General features: G+C 43.5%; 1 protein-coding gene across 4 annotated transcripts in view; it reads right to left on the minus strand.

Annotated features, from left to right (window-relative positions):
• Positions 1-20,604, minus strand: part of Kdm3 (Lysine demethylase 3) — a 233,893-nt gene that overhangs the window by 151,449 nt on the left and 61,840 nt on the right. For all 4 annotated transcript variants that reach the window (XM_033342522.2, XM_033342493.2, XM_033342515.2 and 1 more), the window contains exon 7: positions 12,882-12,981. In XM_033342522.2, the coding sequence (XP_033198413.2) occupies positions 12,882-12,981 (100 nt within the window). The remainder of the gene's footprint in view (positions 1-12,881; positions 12,982-20,604) is intronic.

Here is a 20,604-nt window from a genome sequence, read left to right on the forward strand (position 1 = left end):
TGTTCCATTATTTTCACCGAACTACTCTCAGTTTCCATCCGCCGGTGTTGTTAAGTCTTCTTCTTCCATGATAGTAACAAGTTTGGTAATGAAGCAAAGATTCAGATGCGAAGGGAACAGAGTTAAACGAACAAGTAAATAACAGCGACGTTCGCAGAGCAAAGCCTTTAACCCCGCTGTTTGAAACTTTAGTGGCAAACAAAATCGTCTGTGATCGACCATTACCTTCGTCGATAATTCCTTCGATTTTCTTGACTTTCTGTTTCTTAGAGATAGCGGATTTAGCAAGTAAGTTTCCTCTCCTTGCTCTTTTAATAAACAGTTACACGCGAGAAAGATGCGTCGTCCGAAATGAGGCAGGAGTTTGGAAACCGTGAGCCAAATGGTCGTTGAAAGGCTTATATCAGTGACGGTTTGGCGAGTCCAATTACCAGACGCAGAGAGAGAAAAATCGGGCGCGCGTGCGTCCGCAGTTACGCCGATAAATCCGCGGCGAAATGTGACCATCTGTAAGAATAATGCGACGCGAGGGTCTCGCTTCGATATATCCGTCGGAGCAAGACCCGGATGTACGGGAATAGCGGGTCGCGCAAAATCCGCAGCGTGTCTGCGTGCGTGCGTGAGCGCAATAAAACCGGCACCGAGCAGGGGAAAAGTTGGCGGCCTGCCAGCCGGAACGAAGCTAATCTCACTTTCGGTTTTGTGCCGTGCACCAACCTATACCCTCGACACGCCATCGCTGTTCCTCTCTACCATCCATCGGCTATTGCCCACCTGTGCAAATTGCAATTCGATCGCGCCCATCGATTTTTCCAATCGTCGATCCCGCGCCTTTTTCCTCTATCTCGCGATCAAATCCTAATCGGGATGTTTCGGTCGTCGGATCAGAGCCCAGAAGCGAACAGCAAAATAAAGTGTAAAATCTGCGTGAACACGGACGTATTATTTAAGAAACGTAATAAACCGCGATAAACGAAAGACGCGGTAGAAAGGTAGATGATCTCGCCAATTGAACATCGTAAGGAACATCGAGATGTTCGATACGCGCGTTTCTCGATAGAAAAATCCGCGGATGAAAAAGAAAAGGAACTCCGAGGAATAAATACGTCTACGTTGGAAAATCAAGTTCGAACCCTTGGAAACTAGGAATTACCAGAGTGAAGCTAACAATGCCTCGCAGCGATAAATGGTGTCTTGATTGAAACAGATCGACGGACGTGTCGGTCGGAACAGGGTGGGACCTGGTTGCATTCGAAGAAAGATTAGCGAGACTCGCAAATTGCGGTGGTAGGAAAATTAATGCGATTCCTGATCCGGTATTACGGCCGGATTAAACGACTCGCAATCACGCGACAGACACGAGAGCATGGCAAAAGTAAAAAGATGGAAGGAAGCGGTTTCTGTCTGTTGGAAGGCCGTCGTGTCTCGCGTCCGATGATCGCAGGACACGAAGGATGGAGAAATCGGTAGAGATCCCCGGTTGGGAACTCATCGATATCTGTCCATGCACCACCTGCTACCCGTCGCAGCCATCGTCAGATTGCACCTGCGTGCACCTCAACCCCTCTCGAACGCGCTCACAGACGGAAGGTGTGCACTGGAATTCAACGACGAACAGCTGCTCCCGGAGACCTTTGGCTTGTTCGACCGATTATGCAATCATCGGGGAAACCGAGGGAAACAGAGAGGAGCCGAGGATCGACCTAGACGCCATTTAAATGGATATTTGCGTTCCAATGCGTTCAGGTGTTGTGGGATATAAACACGAGCTTTTAACTGCGTTGCTAATTCTTTCGTTGGATAGAATGGAATATGGAACAGATGACTTGTTGCGGGTATTTCAAAAATAAATGGATACTCCATCGTTTTTACGTTAATTTGTAACATGTTAAATGTTCGATTTCGCTGCATCGATTGTCCAAATCTTTCCGTATTTTCCATACGTACTTGCGTTATCGCATCGTATAATTTTCAAGCTGGCGATTTTCCTTTTCATACGTGTACCATACGAATCGTTAAAAAGCCGAGATTTTACACGTTAATTCACTAACTTGATTCAGTAATTTAGAGTAGTTTATACAGAGTGGTTGGTAACTGGTGGTACAAAATATAGAATAAAATTTTTTTTTTTAATTTTTCCATCGAGACAACGATCTACAGTGAGATCCGTTATAACGAGACGTGATAAAGTGCACGCGTACCGAGCGAACATTCAAAGTCGATTTTCTCGAAAACAAAGCCTCAAACGAAACGTTTTTATTCTATATTTTCGACTTCTTTTTTCGCGTAGAATCACCCCCTTTCCGCTTGTACCACCAATTACCAACCACCCTGTATAAATCGAATAGGAGCGACATTCTTTCTTATTGCTTAGGACTTTATCGTCTTTATTTCTGCTGACATAGTAATCGATGCCACTTTTTAACGTGGGAAACTCGATGAATAGTTGTACGAAGAAACGGTTTTTCAAAAAAGCCGGTTTCTCGAAGCGTGTACTTTCTAAGCTTTGCATCGATCGATCTTTCGTGTGAAAGACAGATCGTTACGTCATTCGTCTTGCAAGTCGTAATGCCACTTAAAAAAGACAGAAAGATCAGATTATCATCCTGTAGCTTTCCGCGACCAATCATCTTTCTTTCTCGTTTTCCTTTCCCTCTGGGAAGCTTATTAACGAGCCTGATATTTCTGCTTCGAGAAAACTGCAATCGCTTCGAGACTCGAGCTCCTTCCTTGGAAAACCTGATATCTCAAAGGGACGTTATTACTCGAGCGTAAAAACTCCAACGAAGAAAATCTCTATAAAGCTTGCTCGCGTTACGACTTCCACGACAATTTCTATTGCAATTACTGAAAAACCGATTATCAAAAGCTTGCTTGGTATTTTCGTGAATTTTTCAAAGATGCTGAGTCGCTGTTCTCATAGATAGTCGACGTGATTGCGAGGCAAGAACGCTTCGCAAAGGGCGTGCAAGTGTTCGAGCTGCACATTCCAAGATCTTCGAACGATGACAGAAACTACTTCGACAAAGTTTACCTGAAAGTTGTGCGAGACGTGCGAGGATCGAGCTCCGGTAACTACTCCCAAACACTTCACGTCCCGGAGGACTAACGTGCCCTCGGGATCGAGAAGTCGTAACCTGCGAAGCGCTCGTGGCGAAAATACTTTCTTCTCGTTCGTAAAATTTTCTCTTTTCCTCGAAACAAAACTTCGAATCGTTTTTTCAGACACGTAAGTACGAACAACGATAGAACTCTAGACACTCTTCTACGATAATTTATCAATTTGTGGCGGCGCTCGACATAAACAACTAACGGACGACGGTAGCGCAGTGGTTAGCGCATTAGGTTACGAACGTTCGGAACGCGGGATCGAATCCCAGCGACCGAAGTTCGATTTTTATTCTACGATTCTAAATAGGAAGAAAATATAGCAGTACCCCCAGCAGCGACATCTACAACCACCAGTCACAATCATCACGGACACGACTTATACACCTCAAATTAATAAATATGCGTTCGTGCAAACCGAAATTACGTTCGATCGTAGTTCGCAGATAGTCGGAGTCCAACGCAGTTTCTACGATACTAATATTAGTTCGATCGTGCAACAACGTCCGAATGTAAATGAAATAGTTCAGCCGAATATTCTCGTCGGCAAATTCACTGGCCAAATCTTCGAGTGTTAACGCTGATAAAAGGCAGGATTGTGACACGGTGCTGTGTGATACGGGTTAAGGGACGAAGCAGCGGGAAGAAGCTCATCGATTCAGGAGTGAAATGTGAACCAGCCTGAGCCTTATCCTCGGTTGGTTCTTACTGGAACGGTCTCAAGCCGTCGACGTCATCAATATTCGTAAGGCGAAGGTGCTCCCTGATCGTTGGCGATAAAATTCCCTGGCAGAAAAGCTCGACCAACCGAGTCAAAGAGGGATAGAATACCCGAGGCTCTTTACGATCCCTTAAAAGCAGCGGTTTCAAAGACCAAGGAGATCTCGCGACGGCTCGTAAAATCAGGAAGATCGATGACCATCCGTGGAAAACTGCTTGCAACCGAACCAAAGGACCGGAAAGGCAATTAATCTCTGGATACATTTGGTAATCGATAAACGAGAAAGGACGTCAGACTCGCGATATTATTTAACGTAAAGAATAAAGAAGTACGTTATTGGTAGGACGGAGAGTGAGAGGAAGGAAAAAGCGTTTGAAAGGAGGCAAAAACCACGATATTTCACGCGACCTGTGAGTTCAAGGGAATTCCAGCTGCTGGTAGTACGTACGCGGCGGTGGTGGAAGAGCAGAGTACGACCGAGCAAACGAAAAGTTAGTTGGCAACAATAATTATCCGAGTTCTGCAACTAGTGGGTGAAACGGGCGAGTCAAGCTCAAACTGAAATGGATATAGCCTCCTAATTGCCTCGAGATCGCCATCCACCTGTGTATAAATTCGCAACCACTGTGTGTTTATTGCCGTACTGGCATCCCCTGATAATTTTCTTGTTTCGAAAAGTTTGAGCGAAGACAACAATTGCAACAGTTTATTTATTTTATCTGGTACTTAACGGGCTGGAATTCGATACGATTACGTAAAAGAAGCTTTTACGTTCGAATGAAGAAAGTTGTCGATTTTCGAAGTATAATAAACGATTAATTATCTACTCTCACGGTAGATTGCCTACAATTATCGATAGATTCGACAGTTCGTAGATCTGCAAAGCAAATCAAAGTTAAATCGAATGACTTGATTTCGATCAACTTCCTTTTCCACAGTTGGATACCAAGCGATTTACAATTTTCCATCTAATGTTAGATCCTATCGATTTAGAATTTCCATTCACGAACTACGTGTCTCTGCGTTTATAAGCTTTTTTCCAACGCACATGTTGTATTTCAAACTTCTTGCACATTTAATGGCACTCTATTCTCTAAATAAAATAAATAGGAAATTCCGCAATTTTTAGATTCTTTTCTCTTTTTCCAGATGAAACGCGAAAGGTATTTTTTCCCTCTTGCCCTATCTATTATTTCTCTTTTTCATCGTGCAAACAAATTAGATTTCATGTGGCGGGATATTCCGACGGAAGAGGGAACGTGCGGTACATACACGCAGCGACGTAAAAAATTTATCGCGTGTAGCATCGTGCACGCGCGGATTCCACAGGCGTGAAATTATCGGCAGAAACGCGCGCGGAGTCGAGCAGAAGAAATTTCTTCTGGTATAGCCGGTAATGAAATTTCCTCGGGGAACATTGCATCGGATGCGCGACATCCGCGGGAAAAAGAATTTCCGGCCGATCGATGAATTAATCTCGTGCGCGTCGTCGGGCGAAAAAAATGGTGGGAGACTGCGAATGGGACGTGTAAATAGCGCTGTGCGCATTCACCTTGCAAATCAATACTCGGCCGCATCATTAAATTCAGGCTTTTAATTTAACTGCCGCGGGATTGGTTGCTCGATGAAAATTACGGTTCGCGCCAACCAAACCTATCCAGATCAAATAAAACCTGTCCAGAATTGTTTATTGGTTGTTGCAATTCCTCTTCCTCGATAACTTGCAGTTTCTAGCCATTGTGTTAACTGTTTTAACGATCGCAAGAAGAATTTCGATTTGCAGATAACTCGGGTGCTCTGACTGTTTTAAACGATCAAAGGAAGACATTACGTACTATTGTACATAAATTAAACGAAGTAATTCAAGATATTAGATTAGGTTACAACATATGAAATTTCAGATCCTTTACCTAGATTGTATCAAAGAGTATGTTGCGTGCCTGCAGTCCGATTTATATTGAAACGTCGATTTATGCTTCTTGCTTTCATTTATCTTTTGTCGAAAATAGCATTGCAAGGCCTGCAACGTTCTATTTGCAACAATGAATATTCATGAACACCCAATGTGCTACAATGAATACACATGAAATTAGTCATTTGCCTTCGTGAGTCTAAACTTAGCAACGATTCACACTAGCCAAACTAGTCAAAGGTACGGTCAGATCACAATCGAATGTAGAATTTTGCCAAGGCATTCCCACCAGACGATCAGAAACAATCAAATCTCGTCGCAGTCTCTTTCGTTCCTATTCGCTCTAAGGAGAAACGACGTCGTTTTCCAAGCATACGTATAACAATTTTTCTAATCGAAATCACGTAGCAGTTTGCTGTAATTTCGTACAAATTCAATTAAACGCTCCATATTCCTTTTCGACAATCGTGCGGCATTTCGGTCGCTAGGAAACTCGATCGAACCGCCTACTCTCAATGCTCACACTGGATTACGTGTCAGCGATTTTGCTGACTTGACGTGATCTGGGCGTATTGTGATCGCTAGTGTGAATCAAGCTTGGTGATTCTGCACAAATAACGCTAATACGTAATTACTTGTATTTCAAATTGAAAAATTGAAGAACTCGATTTCGAGGGAACGAGATTTTTTGAAAATATTTTTCGAAAGATTGCAAGGCTATAGAGATGAATGAACTTACTTGCGGATGAAAAATAAAGACACATCTATTCCGAGAAAGGAGATCGAACATTCCATATGTCACGACCTAATACAACATAGTCAGGAAGGAGAAGGTGTCATGCGCATGCGCGATGGATCGTCACACACGAACAACACGATCGACGATGGATGAGTCACCTAGTAGGTGACTGTGGATTCATTCAAAAGTCGTGGCTCGTCTCGTATATACTGTGTGACGATGTGCGATCGGTGTCCATTCGGGTCAAGCGATGCAAAACCTCTCTCTCCCTTTCCCCTGCTGTTCCGCGGCTGTCCGTGGTGTTGCGCAACTGCGCATACGTGAACGCGTATGCCAACACAGCCGATATCGATCTCGAAATTATGCATTCGTCGAACGACGTTTCCTACGCGCAGCCTCGTCGCCCAGCGATTTTCCGCTTCGGAACGGTGAATTAAAACGCGAAAAACCGAACGATCCACTTTTTCCCCTCAATCTCCGAACAAACCTCTTTTCTTTTTTCTTTTTCGATGCGAGATTTCATACGAGAATTCCTCGCGACAATTGAAACTTGTAATTTCCATTTTCCAGTAATTCGAAAGAACAGAAAAGAAGAAGAGGAGAAAGAAAGAAGAAATCAATTCGAAATCAATCAAAATCGAATCACTCTTTCAAACGCATCATAAATTCATAGTCGACTAACGTGCGCAGTAATAAACTTTCGCGCTTTTCGATGCAAATCTTTCGAATATGAAATATCGAAGCTGCAAACTCTCCTTATCGTTGCGAACTCTTCAATTATGGAGCACAATTTATGTTTCATATTCTATTCGCTTTATCGCTGAATGAATAGGACACATTTGGGAATTCGGAGATGCGTAGTCTGGTGGCTAATTAGGCTGGTTAGTATCGGGTCGGAAACGTGAGGTATTTCGACCAGACAGTGATACCAGCTTTTTCCAGGCCATTTACAGGCTACACGCCGTTCATTGGCCGCCAGATGCGGCCTTGTCGACATGTGGTTCGACTAGCTTGCAATTCGTGCATACGCCGCGCGCCTAATGTTAAATGCATATACTACGGGAATACGACAGACCGCCCACGTGCTGTTCAACGATACTTTAATCTGCCGTTTGCAGTGTGTCCTCGTTGCGACTGTACCTACATCGTTCTCCTAAACTTTCGAACGATTACTCCACCGGTCGACGAGTAATTGATCGTCTTAACGCATTCTCGTATATTATAATAGCTAGATTTTGAAATCAAGGGAAATGAAGGGTTGTGCAATCAGAACGACGAACAGCTGCGAGAAATCTGTCTCGTGGAAATATTTAAATATTTGCCATGGAAAACTGTCAAGTGGAAATTTCGTGGTGAATTTTAAAAGTAAAAGTTGGTAATAAAATTGCAAAATATACATAATAAGTCCATGTAATTTCGTATAACGAACATAATACATTCGTAAATGATATTTACGAGCGATGGAACACCTCTGCGAGCCTCCTCTATACATCACAGTCGTTCGTTAATCGGATTCTCTCGCTACTTTTGTATCAATAGAAGAAGGAAATCACCGATTCGAATACGTTTCACGATCTCGTAACCGTAGAGGGAGTCGTCTCTAACGAACACGTCTTTCGCTCGTTCGATTCTCAATAAATCTCGATTTACTATGTTCCCAGGAGTAGCCCACCTTTCTCACGGTTCGCTCTTTGAAGACTTATAGAGCGACGTTTCTTCTTGCTCGAGCGAGGACTGTCGGACGAGGGACTCGACTTTGAGAAGTTGGCAGACGAGGAAAGAAAGAAGAAAAAACAAGTGTCGACGTCTTTGCAACCAGGATTGGTAAGCTGCCAAGCGAGTCGTACGTATTACAACCAGTAACCACTGCTATCAATCTCATTCTCGTACAATCTCCTCGCTCCATGTATATTTTTTACTAAACTTGCACCCATTTTTTTTTTTTTTTTTTTTTTTAGTTTTTTTTAGTGGAACTGCATTCACCGCATTTTGCGCAAACGATCGTCGATCAAACGAAAAGTATTTCCGTAACGAGGGAAATTAATTTCTGAACTTGTTAGAATCGTTGAGAATTCCGTGATTAATGTGTCACGGTATTTTTACTACGGAAGTTGCCTTTGTTATGCATGCGCTGTTGAAATATTAAATTCCTCGTGTTCGGTGATCTGCTAATTAGGAGGAAGAAACAAGGAATTATTTTTTAATTATCGGTAATGTGGGAACGGGAATTTTTGACGATTGTTTCTATCGAGTAACTGAGTTTCAAGTGTCAGAGATACGTGAATCGACCGAGCAACTTGAGACTGGCACGACTATCCAAAGTTTCGAGACTGTACACAGACTATGCGGAGTTTGCACGAATACAATGAAAGAGATTCTGAAATAGGGAATGCCTGGAATTTAGAATAGTACAGTCTTTGAATTATATTCCGTCGCGTTGTATCGCGCTTTTACCACCTCAATATACACAGTGTTTTTCATCTCGATATTGCAACTTTCACAGATAAAATTTTCAACGACACACGTTTCGCTAATTAACGCATGATATTTTCACGTACAGCGTATCTACTCTTCTTTCCTCCATTTTCTTTTGAGTTTCTCTTCTAAAATATTTACGCGACGTGGATTTTCCTCGGGCCGAAATAGAGAAGAATTCCATTCCACCCCCGGTTTTTGCTCGCTATTACTACGAAGTATCATCGTCCGATGCAGAGAGAAAGAGAGAGAGAGAGAGAGAGCTGACAGTGTCTCGTAGTTGTATTTTCAGCAACGTGTCATCCGGTTCGCGTTTTATGCGATGCGTTTATTTTCGGAGGGAGGCGGAGGGAGAAAAAGGGGAGAAAAGAGAAGTTGGTCGAGACGAAGCGAGGAATTACAGCGACGCAGGCCCCACTTCAAAGGAGCCCTCGTTACTTTATTAGCGCGTGCCTCTACCTCGTACCTCGCAGAAAGAAAGATCGTGGCTTTGAATCTTTGCTCGTGAAACACTGGATAAGTTCCCAGAACGATCGCATAAATTTCTTTGCTTTCCACGCGGCGGCAGAATCGAAACCGATGCTCCGGATCTTCCTTCGGACGTTTTCTATTTCTCTAGAACACCGAGAATTATCGTTCTCCGCGTAGTTTTCTCTTTTCTCCCTCGGAGAATACGTAATCGCGAGCTTTCGATCGATCGCGAACGCGTCTAAACGTCCAATGATTCACGAAATTATTCTTATAAACGTATTATGCATCGTATACGAAACTTCTTGAAATTTAGTTAGCGCGAGACACGATTATCGTACGTTGGTATAATTTGATGTAGACACACGTGTGTGTCGGAATATATTTAGTAAAAAATTAGAATAGCAATCTCAAACGTATAATTAGCGCTAAAGCTAATCTCGCCAAATTTTCTGACTTACTAATAATATCTAATTAAACGTTTACGTATCTTAATGATTTCTGTGATTTTCAGATCTGTGAGCGATTGCATACATTTTCAGATCCGTTTCGTGTAACGCACATAATATATCCATAAAAAGTTTCTACGAGTGTTCGAATACTTTCGTGACCCACTCTACGTAATCTCCGACTTTCGATCGAACGCAGATTGCACATTCGATAGAACGCACGTGTCTAATATATTTCCATTGTCGTGCTATTAATCTTTCTCCGCGGAGAAATTGAAAAATCACGGGGAATCCCACAGAACGGGATTGTGGAACACGCGACCAACTTCTCGCATCGATGCTTTACGCTTTCGAGAGGTTTACAGGCGATCTTGCGCACGGCCAAGTAGGCATACTCTAGACTCTAGGTCTAGACTCTAGGCTCTAGAGGCTCGAGTGGACATACAGGAAACGAGGATGAAACGAGAAATAGAGAAGCAATCGCGACGGCTATATCTGTCCGATGACGTAAGGGGACTTTTGCGATGCACTCGCTTCTCTTTCGACTTCCTGCTGCCTGTGCAGAGAAAAGAAAAGAAGAGTGATGCACTCACGATTTCTAACTCGACGACAGCTATCCACTTCCCTCTGATCAACACGAAATCGGAAAACGTGTTGTTAACGACGTGACAAATGCCGATGGCATACCATTGTTAATTACTAGCGTATGAATGTTAATATTCATTACTAATTTCTGTTGCGAATTTATCACTTAAAAAAGAAATTCCAAGCTATTGAATTTCTTTTTTCAAGCTACTGAAGCTACGAGAAGAATCATAGCTTCTTGATGGAAACAGCGAATTAGCGAAAATCACGCTCCATATCGTTGATATAACGCGTATTGTGTATCTTTTATATTTTTAGCAAAGAAACTTAACGACCACGCGCAGAATAGCAGCGAATTAATCGACTAGAGTAAAACTGATTGCCGAATCGCCTCGAGTGGCCAATGGCCGATATGATTTTGGCGTGCGATAATTGGCGAATTAATGAAATAATTTTGTCAATTAAGGAACTATCGGACGAGAACGGGTCTGGAAATAAAATTTGCGAATGGCAGGCTTGCCAAAGCATGCCAAGAATAGTTTCTCTCTGTCGAATCACGCGGTCTTTCGTTAATTTCCTAGAGCAAATGCCATTGCGGAGAACCAACTGTCGCCGATGAATATGCCGGCTCCGTAATTGAAGCGCAATGCAACGTAGAAAATCGGATTATAGCTGAAATTTCTCTCCGCGAATGTGACTTGCTCGTTAAAATTTGACATTTCCAATACGGGGCAGCGTCTCAATTATTCAGGCGTTCGCCGAACGACCGAGAATTCGAAAGTAAATACTCCGGTATTTAAGCATAAATCGGGTTTAATTCATTGGCAACGTCTAAAATTAGTCAGATATTTAGAAATTGAAATGATTCGATGCGTGATTGGATTTCTCCGGGCAGATAAAATTAATTTGCCAGAGTCAGAATATACGGGCAACCAGATTGATTTCAACTCTACTTTCTGCCAATTTCTCGATTTCATTTCAATAATTACCCGATTGATGTTCCATTCTCATGCAGGAATTTTATTTAAAAAATCATTGGAATCCTGAAAAAAAAGCTACGCTATCGAAAAGCTATGGTAAAATTTCTACGAAAAATTACAATCGTCGTTACATCGTTGCGACCAATCCGATAGCTCTGACGTTGAGTGTTCGTTTTCGGACAAAGCTTGAAAATCCCGCAGTTCCATCAACATCAGCACCCTCTTTCGCTTCAGAGTCAGCACTTCCTTCCTGCGTGAAATCCCTCGTACGAGCTACGATTCTTTCCATCTCCCCCCGCCCCTTAAAACCAGAAGAGATTCAACCAGACCAGGCAACGAGTCTTTTGTTTGTGGACCGGTTCTTCTTGGTTCTTCGAATCATTTATTCCCCTTGGCGCGCCTCCCTGCCTACCCAGATATCTTTTCCATCCTTCCCACCCAAGCTTTCTTTTTTACCCCTCTTCTTCCGCTCCGCCCTTAACTTCTTCTTTCCCTTTCACAGTCTGCTCTTTTTCTATACCCTGTCCTCTACAGCGCAGTCTCTGTCCCTAGAGAGACGATGCACTTTAAGGCGGCCCTAATTCCACATGGGTTCGCCTCTCTCTTTCTCTCTCTCTCTCTCTCTCTTTTTCTCCTTTTCTCACACTGGTTTAATCAATGAGCCCAATGCTCGATCCTATCGTCGGAAACCTTCTTGTCCGACCTTTGAGTGGCTCGCTCGGTCGTGCCCTATTAAGTACGACCCTATCCGACCTCCCTTCATCAACCGTAGGATAGATATAGCCCACGCGTTAGAACGAGGTTTTGCTCTATTATTCTCCTCTCGTACTGATTGTTCGCAGATGAAATATTTGCCTGGCGATGAAATATTTGCCTTTTCTCCGGTCGCCAAAGCTGAGTTATTGCGTGGTACATCACGTTGGAATTTTTATATGGCGACTCGAGTCCAACGAGGAAGTTAGACACTTTTTTAATATAAATATGAAAGGGTTGACAGCTTGGGCGATAGTATAGAAAAATTGTGCAAATTGTAATTAATTTGGGGCGCCTTGCATCGAATTCGGTATACAGTAAAACCTCCGTATTCGCGGTTTTACCTACCCCAAGTTCAGAATTAGTTTCACCGATTTAAGCCGTGGTTCTGAAAAATTGAACGGAAAGCTTCCAATCGAGAATTCTCAATTCTGAAAATTATATGAGCGCTGCAGAAAAGCCAGCATCGCCGGTAGCAAATGATTCTTCTAACGAGAAACTATTTTATCATCGGATATTTTCATCAGTATTTTTCACCGATTGATGAATTAAATTCTGCCGTAGATATATAGGCTACGTGATCTATGTTCGCGAATATGGAGATTTCACTGTACTTGTAACAACTAACGCAGATGCAGATAGATAATTAGAGCTACACCTGCGTATACGACAATGTAATTAGCGTTCTTACCTTTTTCCAGATGCTGCGAGATTGGGCTCTGTATCCTAGGAGTAGTTTGCAGTTGTGCGGCGTTTCCTGGACGTCCTCGGGGTCTTCTTCCAGGTCGCGGCTGAAATACAAGCGAAATAGATTTGCTTTTGCCAGGCAGTTTCTAAAATAACGCTAAAAACGAAAGTACGGTTCGAGAACACTTGACTTCTTTACTACGTCTGTATTTCCCTACGGATGTATGATAGTAACGTCAGTCTGGCCCCTTTGTTGTCACTCGTAAAGTCACGCGACGGCACTCGAAGGCTAACTTGGACAGGGTTGCGAATAAACGGGGTGCAGGCGGTCCGCGTCTTTGTTCAACTGGCGCATTTATTACCGTAGATAAACGCGACAGCGTGGACGGCACTAGAGATAAACGCCGCCACGCCGTTCCGTATACTGGGTGATCCGGGTAGAATGCAAATAGGTGCACAGTGTTAATTTTATTATTAAAACACCATAGACTTTTACGCGTTTACGGGAAATTTACAGATGGACAGTATTATAAAATGGTTCAAATAGTTACGAAATTTTCAAAGTGCGATATTTATTACTTATTATAAATGATAAGAAATATTGTTTAATCTGTAAAACAAACGTCTATCTACAGTATTCACGAAAATATGAACTCGCATAAACGTACGCAGACTAATTTTCGTCGAACAAACGTGAATATTTATAGAAGAAATTTGGATTGTTCGGGGCACCCTGTACAGCACCGGAATATCAAACTACTCGAAAGTCATTGTAATTATTTCAAATAAAATCTCGACGCTCGCGTAGCGTGAACCTTGGTATTATTTTCGCCAAACAATGGTAAAGATTCGTGAATTTATAGAAGTCTCGTTTGTTTGGGTCACGCTATACAATGGCGGTGTAAAGGGGCCACCGGGTACGCTGCGCGAAGAAGGAAACACGAAAGAAGGCGAGACGTAGGCGAATTTACGAGCGTGGAAAGGATATGCGGCTGGATTATCGGTCGGTGAATATTCTTGAGGAACAAGCTGCAAGAGTGGTGGAGACGCCTCGAGAGAAATTAAAAGCCAGTATCGGTCATGAATATACGAAAAGGTGATGGGGAATTGCCTCCGAAGAGATACTCCCGATAAGACGCTCTGAACAGCGAATAAACTAAGCGGAGTTTCGAACGACGTGCATTCTGTCGGATTCCATCGGAAGTTATCCATCGATCTGATACGAGTTTAAACGTTCGAAGAGCATTCGTAGTTCCGCGAAATTCACCAGTTTCCCAATTTCACCATCATTCGACCATCTCGCTAACATCGATTATGCTGTTTCACAATTTCCAGTAAAACGTAAATCTAAATATGCAACGTGTTTGAACGCTTTTACGACCAACTGTATATTTCAGCAACATGCTCGCAAACACACGACAAACGGGTAAAAAAATATTCGCGAGTACCAGAAAGGACGTGCCTTATAATCCTTTTTTCTGGCGCAACTCGGTCCCTCTGGTAACGCGGTTGAAAAAGTGAGAGGACAGGTCGCGACCTCCTCTAGTCTGAGTGCCAGAAAAGAAGACTCCAGCCTGTTTTATTGTGAATCGAGGTTAAAGTCTCTGGCACGGGACCAGGCATTTCACCTAGGCCGTCGCATTCCGCCGGATGCACATGGCCACGCACATTATGTGGCCCTTATGTAGTCTCGTGTGTATGTATGTACCTTCCTCACATACCGACCGCTTCCCCTTATGTAGCCACGGCCGGCTGATCTACAACTCGTGTACACACAGGCAAGCATTAAAAGGGGAGGCGGTCGTCTACACGGGGGAAGCTCATGAAATAAATAGTTTGCGCCGTCGCTCCGGGCTTTGTGTCGCTGTTGCAGCGCCAGTGGCGTAGCTTCGGCTTCCTTCGATATCCGCACCAGGAATGCGGAATAAGTGGGCCGACCGAGGAATCTCGCACGACCGAATTATTAATGTTTCGTCGCGGCGAGACTCGTTAGAAATACGCCCACCGAAGATCGTATCGACTCGCTCGTTACTCGCACGCGAGCAACCTAATCGATTCCACCGACGAAGCCGACGAATATCCATCAGAGTCTGTATCACTGGACTAGGAGCATGATTTATACGTAGCCTTTAGCATGGGACGCTCGAGTGTTTAATTACGATTTACCTGTTATCACGATGATAGTGAAAATACAAGTAACCGTATTCGGATAGCAGCGAATAACCGAAAGTTTTCTTCCGATAAATAAATTTCCATGATACGTAGAAGCTTGGCGTTGAAATTTCTCGTAAAAGCGATCGTCTACAAAATTTAAAAGACGGTGAAGAGCGTTCGTGGACACGTTTAGATATCCGATAACGATAAACGTATGGTAGGAACATCGCGCAATTACTGTAACAGGGTCGTGTAGTGGTCGAAGGATATGCAGTCTGGGCAGAGCGTTACGGTCGCCTCACGGATGATCCCATAATGCCATTAACGCACCGAGCAACCTCCGCTGTTGCTAGTGATATCGTTGCCGCAGGCGGATATAAGCGGATAGCACCTTTTTCCGGCATATGCTAATCTAATTAATGGCGACACGGAAAGTCGAAGCTGTGTGTGCGATGATCGGACGTACGTATGTGCGCGTGTGCACGGGAACAGTCTGGCGCTGCTTAAGTGGTTACCTATGTAACTGGAAAAGATCAGCGCGCAAATATGCATTGGCGTAGCCAGCCGAGAATATCGACCCTACTAACGAATAGCTTCGATAACGTAAGAGTTGAATTTGCGAGAAAAGACTTTTACGATCTACACCGAACATCTTTCATTTTGTTCATGAATTTCTACGAAAACTCAAACTCGGAGAACGATCCAACGTTCGTATTTCAGTTTTGCATCGTTTCACGATACACCAAGACTATAGCCAAACTTTTGATCGATAACGTATGCAGACACGAAGGGTGGCGCGATAAAGCTAGCCAGCTCGCTTGTTTACCGATTTTTACCGCCTACTATCGTGGCCAACCGGTTCTCTGGATACCGGTTGCTCTTTCCTGCCTGTAAACTGGTCCACCCATGCTGTCGACCCCCCTTCGTTCGCGGTATATTCGCCATTTTATCCTATCCAGAAATCTCGATCAATTTCCTCGCCTTTTTTCATCTTTTCCTCGCACTTTTCTTCGTTACCGTTGCGCACGATTCACCAAAAATGTGTTCTCTTACTACTGTCTATGTTTCGCCTTTCTGCGAGATAGCTGGCCGGTTCACTGGAAGGTACCAAAGACATCGAACCAATCTAAAACGGTGGTAGATACGGAATATGAAAGACAGTCACCATTGAAGAAAGCATTATGCGATCGTGAACGAATTCACGTAACAGGGCGTATCGTTTACGCGACTTTGACATGCGACAGCAACCGCCGTAAGAGAGATACGGTCGACGTGACTCGTTTTATCTATGCGCATACTTGACTCACATACAAGTCAAGTATCTCGGCGAGGTATTGACAGTCAGGAGGGATCCGTCTGTTCGATTCGCGTACCTTGACGAGTGATAAGTGACAACGACTGATAACAGCCGCGTATTCACGTCCATTAGCACACCGCTATCCGAGCCTTGCTCGATTGGAACGTTGAGAAATTTGGTTCGCTCAAAGTTTCCAGACGAACGAGCAACGTGCGAATATTTGCTCGCTAATTCCTCGGATATTTCCCCTCTGCTTCGATCTATTCGTTCAGCCATTTAGTCGATCGATTGACCTCTGACTTGGCGGATAGTCTAACTTCTCATAAATTTACCCTCAGAGACAAATTTTACGCTTATGAATAATTGTCGGGCAGCCGATGTCTGAAAGAGGAATCTGGGAATACGACTGTCAGATATGCAATAGCGGCCGATTAAATATGACTGAACGTTGCTATTCGTAGCAAAGCGGAGTGATTTCGAGAGACGACAAAACAGGAGTCATCTTCGATTCGCAAGTTGGAAACGATCGTTAATTCAGGATTTTTCGCTGAAATAATAATAAATAATAAAGTTACACGCTACCTACCGATGAAACAGTAATCTTTTTGCCTTTTCGAAAGATTGCGCTCACAACTAAATTTTGAACGAATCTATTGATAAATATTTTATACCTCTGTTGCTCCTTTTGATAAGAATCTATAACCAACTTACACGACGACCATGAAAGAAAAATATGAAGAAGTGATATTTTTGCGTTTTACGGGAAAGCAATATTCAACCTTAAAATACCGACGATCGATTCTACTTAAACAAAATTCCCTTCCTATTTGATCTTGCGGCTAAACATATTTCATTGAATATTTCAGAAATATCGATCGTCGTAATATCCAAGTTAGAGCCACGGTTGTTTTTCCTTCTACAAAATATGGTGGGTTGATTATCTATTTTTATGATCTGCAATTTAAAATCTAGAAGCTTGTTTCCTCGTCGTTGGCCCGGGACTCTTGAAAAATACGAGCTGAACAGTATAAAAAACACACATAGAAAAAAAAGAGAAAAAGAATGAGAAGAGGAGAGAAGAAAAAAGCTAATTCAGCAAGTGCTGGCGAAAAAGTTACGTTTCACGGCGGTTCTTTGAAAAGTGGTAGCGCGGTTAAATCGAGCCACCCTGTATACGCATTCATGCATAGTACACGCGTTCCCGTCGTTCGCAAAGAGTCGCAGACGCGTTTATGTAGACATTCGTACATATGTACGAGTATCTACGTATGCGCGCGGCGCTCGTCTCTCGGCACATGGCCGATGTTCTATATATAAGCGCGTTTCTATGTAAGCGGTGTGTGTAACGCCAACGGACCGGCAGATATTCCGATCGATCGTACCGGGTTATCTGACTGCCAACGAGAATTCATTTTCCCTTCCATTCGTCTCTCTTTCTCTGCAGGCTCGCTCGTCCACCCATACACCCACCCTTTTCCCTCCTGCCACCGTCTCTTGCTTTTCTTCCTTCTCTTGCCGTATCCGCGCTCCTCTTTGCTCGCTCTGTTTCACTCTCTTTTCTACACGCGTACATAAAGGATCTCGCGTACACCATCGTTCAAAAGTTTCTACACGCGTGAATAAGGGAAAGGGCTCTCGAATTTTTCCCTCAGATCGATCCTATTTCGCTCTGTATATCTCCTTTCAATTAGAGCCTCTTTGTCGCCGAATCTCTTTCGTGTCAGGTTTGTGGTTAGGACATTTTGATTAGGACTTTTATGTAGGTACATGTGTGTCATATCGGACATTTTTTCATTCCTTTCACCAACTACTATCCGTTTTATATCTTTGCACCCGTTCGGTTAATTAACTTTCACAAGCTACAATGCTGCACGTTAACAAATAATTTTACAGTACTTGTCCGTTTATTATCAAATTTTCTGATTTCTAATAGTGCACTCTGAAGTTGGCGCTGTAAACATAACCGAAAAGAATTCGCCTCGTACCCAGTGGACGTGTTAATTCAACCTGATAAAAGATAACCTCACTTCGAATAATTATCGTAAATAGGGCTTGCAAAAGGATTAGTCAACAAGCATTTGCGCAATTCTGTTCGAATCGATGCGAAAACGTCGTTCTTGAACGACATCGGTTTCCATGAGTTTTACCAGCTTATAAGTTCGCATACATTATCCAAAGGCACGCTAAGTGTCTGCCGTATCTCAAGTACACAGTCGACAGAATTTCAAAGTCGTTCCTTTCGAAAGTTACGAGAAAAGTGCCTATACTTTCTTCTAAGAGTATTTCCTCGCCATATAAACGAAAGGAAGTTTCGATAGCTAACGATTTGCTCTCTCCTGGTTGAGCTTTGCGTTCTGTCACTTACCGGACACGTTAATCACGTTACGCGTGTACGCGCAAATAAAAGAAGAATTGGACGAAAAAACGTAGGGAGCAATAATCGAATTCGCCGAGAGTCAAGGACCTTTATTATTTCTCGCGTATATTTTCGGTGCCTTCTGAAAAATTGAACGTCCGCGTCGTTGTTTATCCTCCTAAATTTAATGGCGTTAAAACAAATAGATACAGGGGATTAAAATTCAAAGCGATTGAGATCGGACGCGATTTAACGAGAACAGCAGTTTCCGGAGAATTCGAGGCACAAAGCTGTAAATTCGAACTGGTGACCATCTACACTCTGCTTTGAAGGAAACGCACGAGCGACAAATTACGAATTTACGTTGTTTAATATCCGCGACGTGTATGGAATCGAACGCTGCAAACTACCTTTTGATATTCCTGATACAACGAAGTTTATCGCGACGAAACTCGATTTATAGTTACGGCAAACGTACTATAACGCGTACAGCTATAATGGAAATTTCGAAGATGAAAAATGGAAGGTTTGCGTGAAACGCTCCGACTGTTGGGCTAACACGCATAATGCTGTAGAATCACTGAATCACGTTCTATTTTCTTCGCGGGTTGATAAGGAAATCGTATTAACTCCGCCATTAAAGGCGGAGGTGGCAATCAGAGTGGATCTTTAGCGATGGAACACTTACGTCTCGTGGCGCTGGAGCCGTGGAATTGAAACCAGTTCGAGCCGGTCACCGTGCTGCACGTTTATCCATGAAAAATGGCCGTCCGTTGCGTTTGACTTTCACTTTACTTGACACAGCACACAATCATTCATCGAGCGCCGGGGTTAGAATTAAAAATCGCGCGTCACGCGCCACGAGAAACCGATATACATGTATCGTATACGTGCATATACATATACATATATATCTATATACATATATACGTATATATACACCACCGGCTGTATCACGATTCTAAACGTTAAAATCCTGCACGCTCAAAATGCGACGTGTATCTTCACTGTGACGATCATTCCCTCGGTTCACTCGGCCTTCGAAGCGGCTACTTGTCGACATCGATCGAATCGATTCTGGTTACGAGCCTCACATATCGATAGGATCTCTCAATCCGTTTGGCTGCGATGCGACGACACTGTGATACTTCGCGAGAGAGGATCGAAATATTCTCGAAATATTTGACGATTCCGCGCGACGCGTTTAGCTCTGGGATGCTCGGAAGATCGAGCTCGAAATAATTGGTAAATTCCGTTTAAAACGTTCGGACGGCGTATCGTAGTCGGTTAGAAACGCGGCGGCATCGTTAGGGAGCACTGCGTCTGGGAATGTTGCCAATTCGAGGCGCATTTCACTCGCAACTCGCATCTATCGCGTAAATCACAATTTCTTTCACGCGCGTCTCCGCGAACGGATTTATCGCGATTCGAAAGCACATATACATTACACACCACCGTTTTCGAACACGAGCCGAATAACTTTGAATTCCAGAGAATAACGTGAGAGCATCCGCGTCAAATATGGCTGGTTCTTGTCTCGTAGACGCGCTTCAAACAACACAACTGTGTCAAACTCGACAAGGGAAGAGCGGCCGGCAGTCAAGTTAAACCGGGATGATCAAACAAAATCCTCGTCTCCGATAAACTTCAGCCCCCGCCCATCATTCGTCCAACGAACCGAGAGCCGGTGGAATTTTCAGCCGACTCTAGACACGACGTTCGCGTGCCAAGGACCCGTAGCAAACTTCACGGCAAGGCGATCGCGAATCGCGACACCGCGTCAATCGTTGATCTTCTTCCCGAACCAGAGGGCTCCGACGGTCTTTCGCAGTATCACCTCTTCCTTCCTTTCCTTTCTTTCTCTCTCTCTCTCTCTCTCTCTCTCTCTCTCTATCTATCTATCTATCTATCTCTATCTAA

The sequence above is a fragment of the Bombus vancouverensis genome, chromosome 13 (assembly GCF_051014615.1).
Source record: "Bombus vancouverensis nearcticus chromosome 13, iyBomVanc1_principal, whole genome shotgun sequence".
NCBI lineage: Eukaryota > Metazoa > Arthropoda > Insecta > Hymenoptera > Apidae > Bombus > Bombus vancouverensis.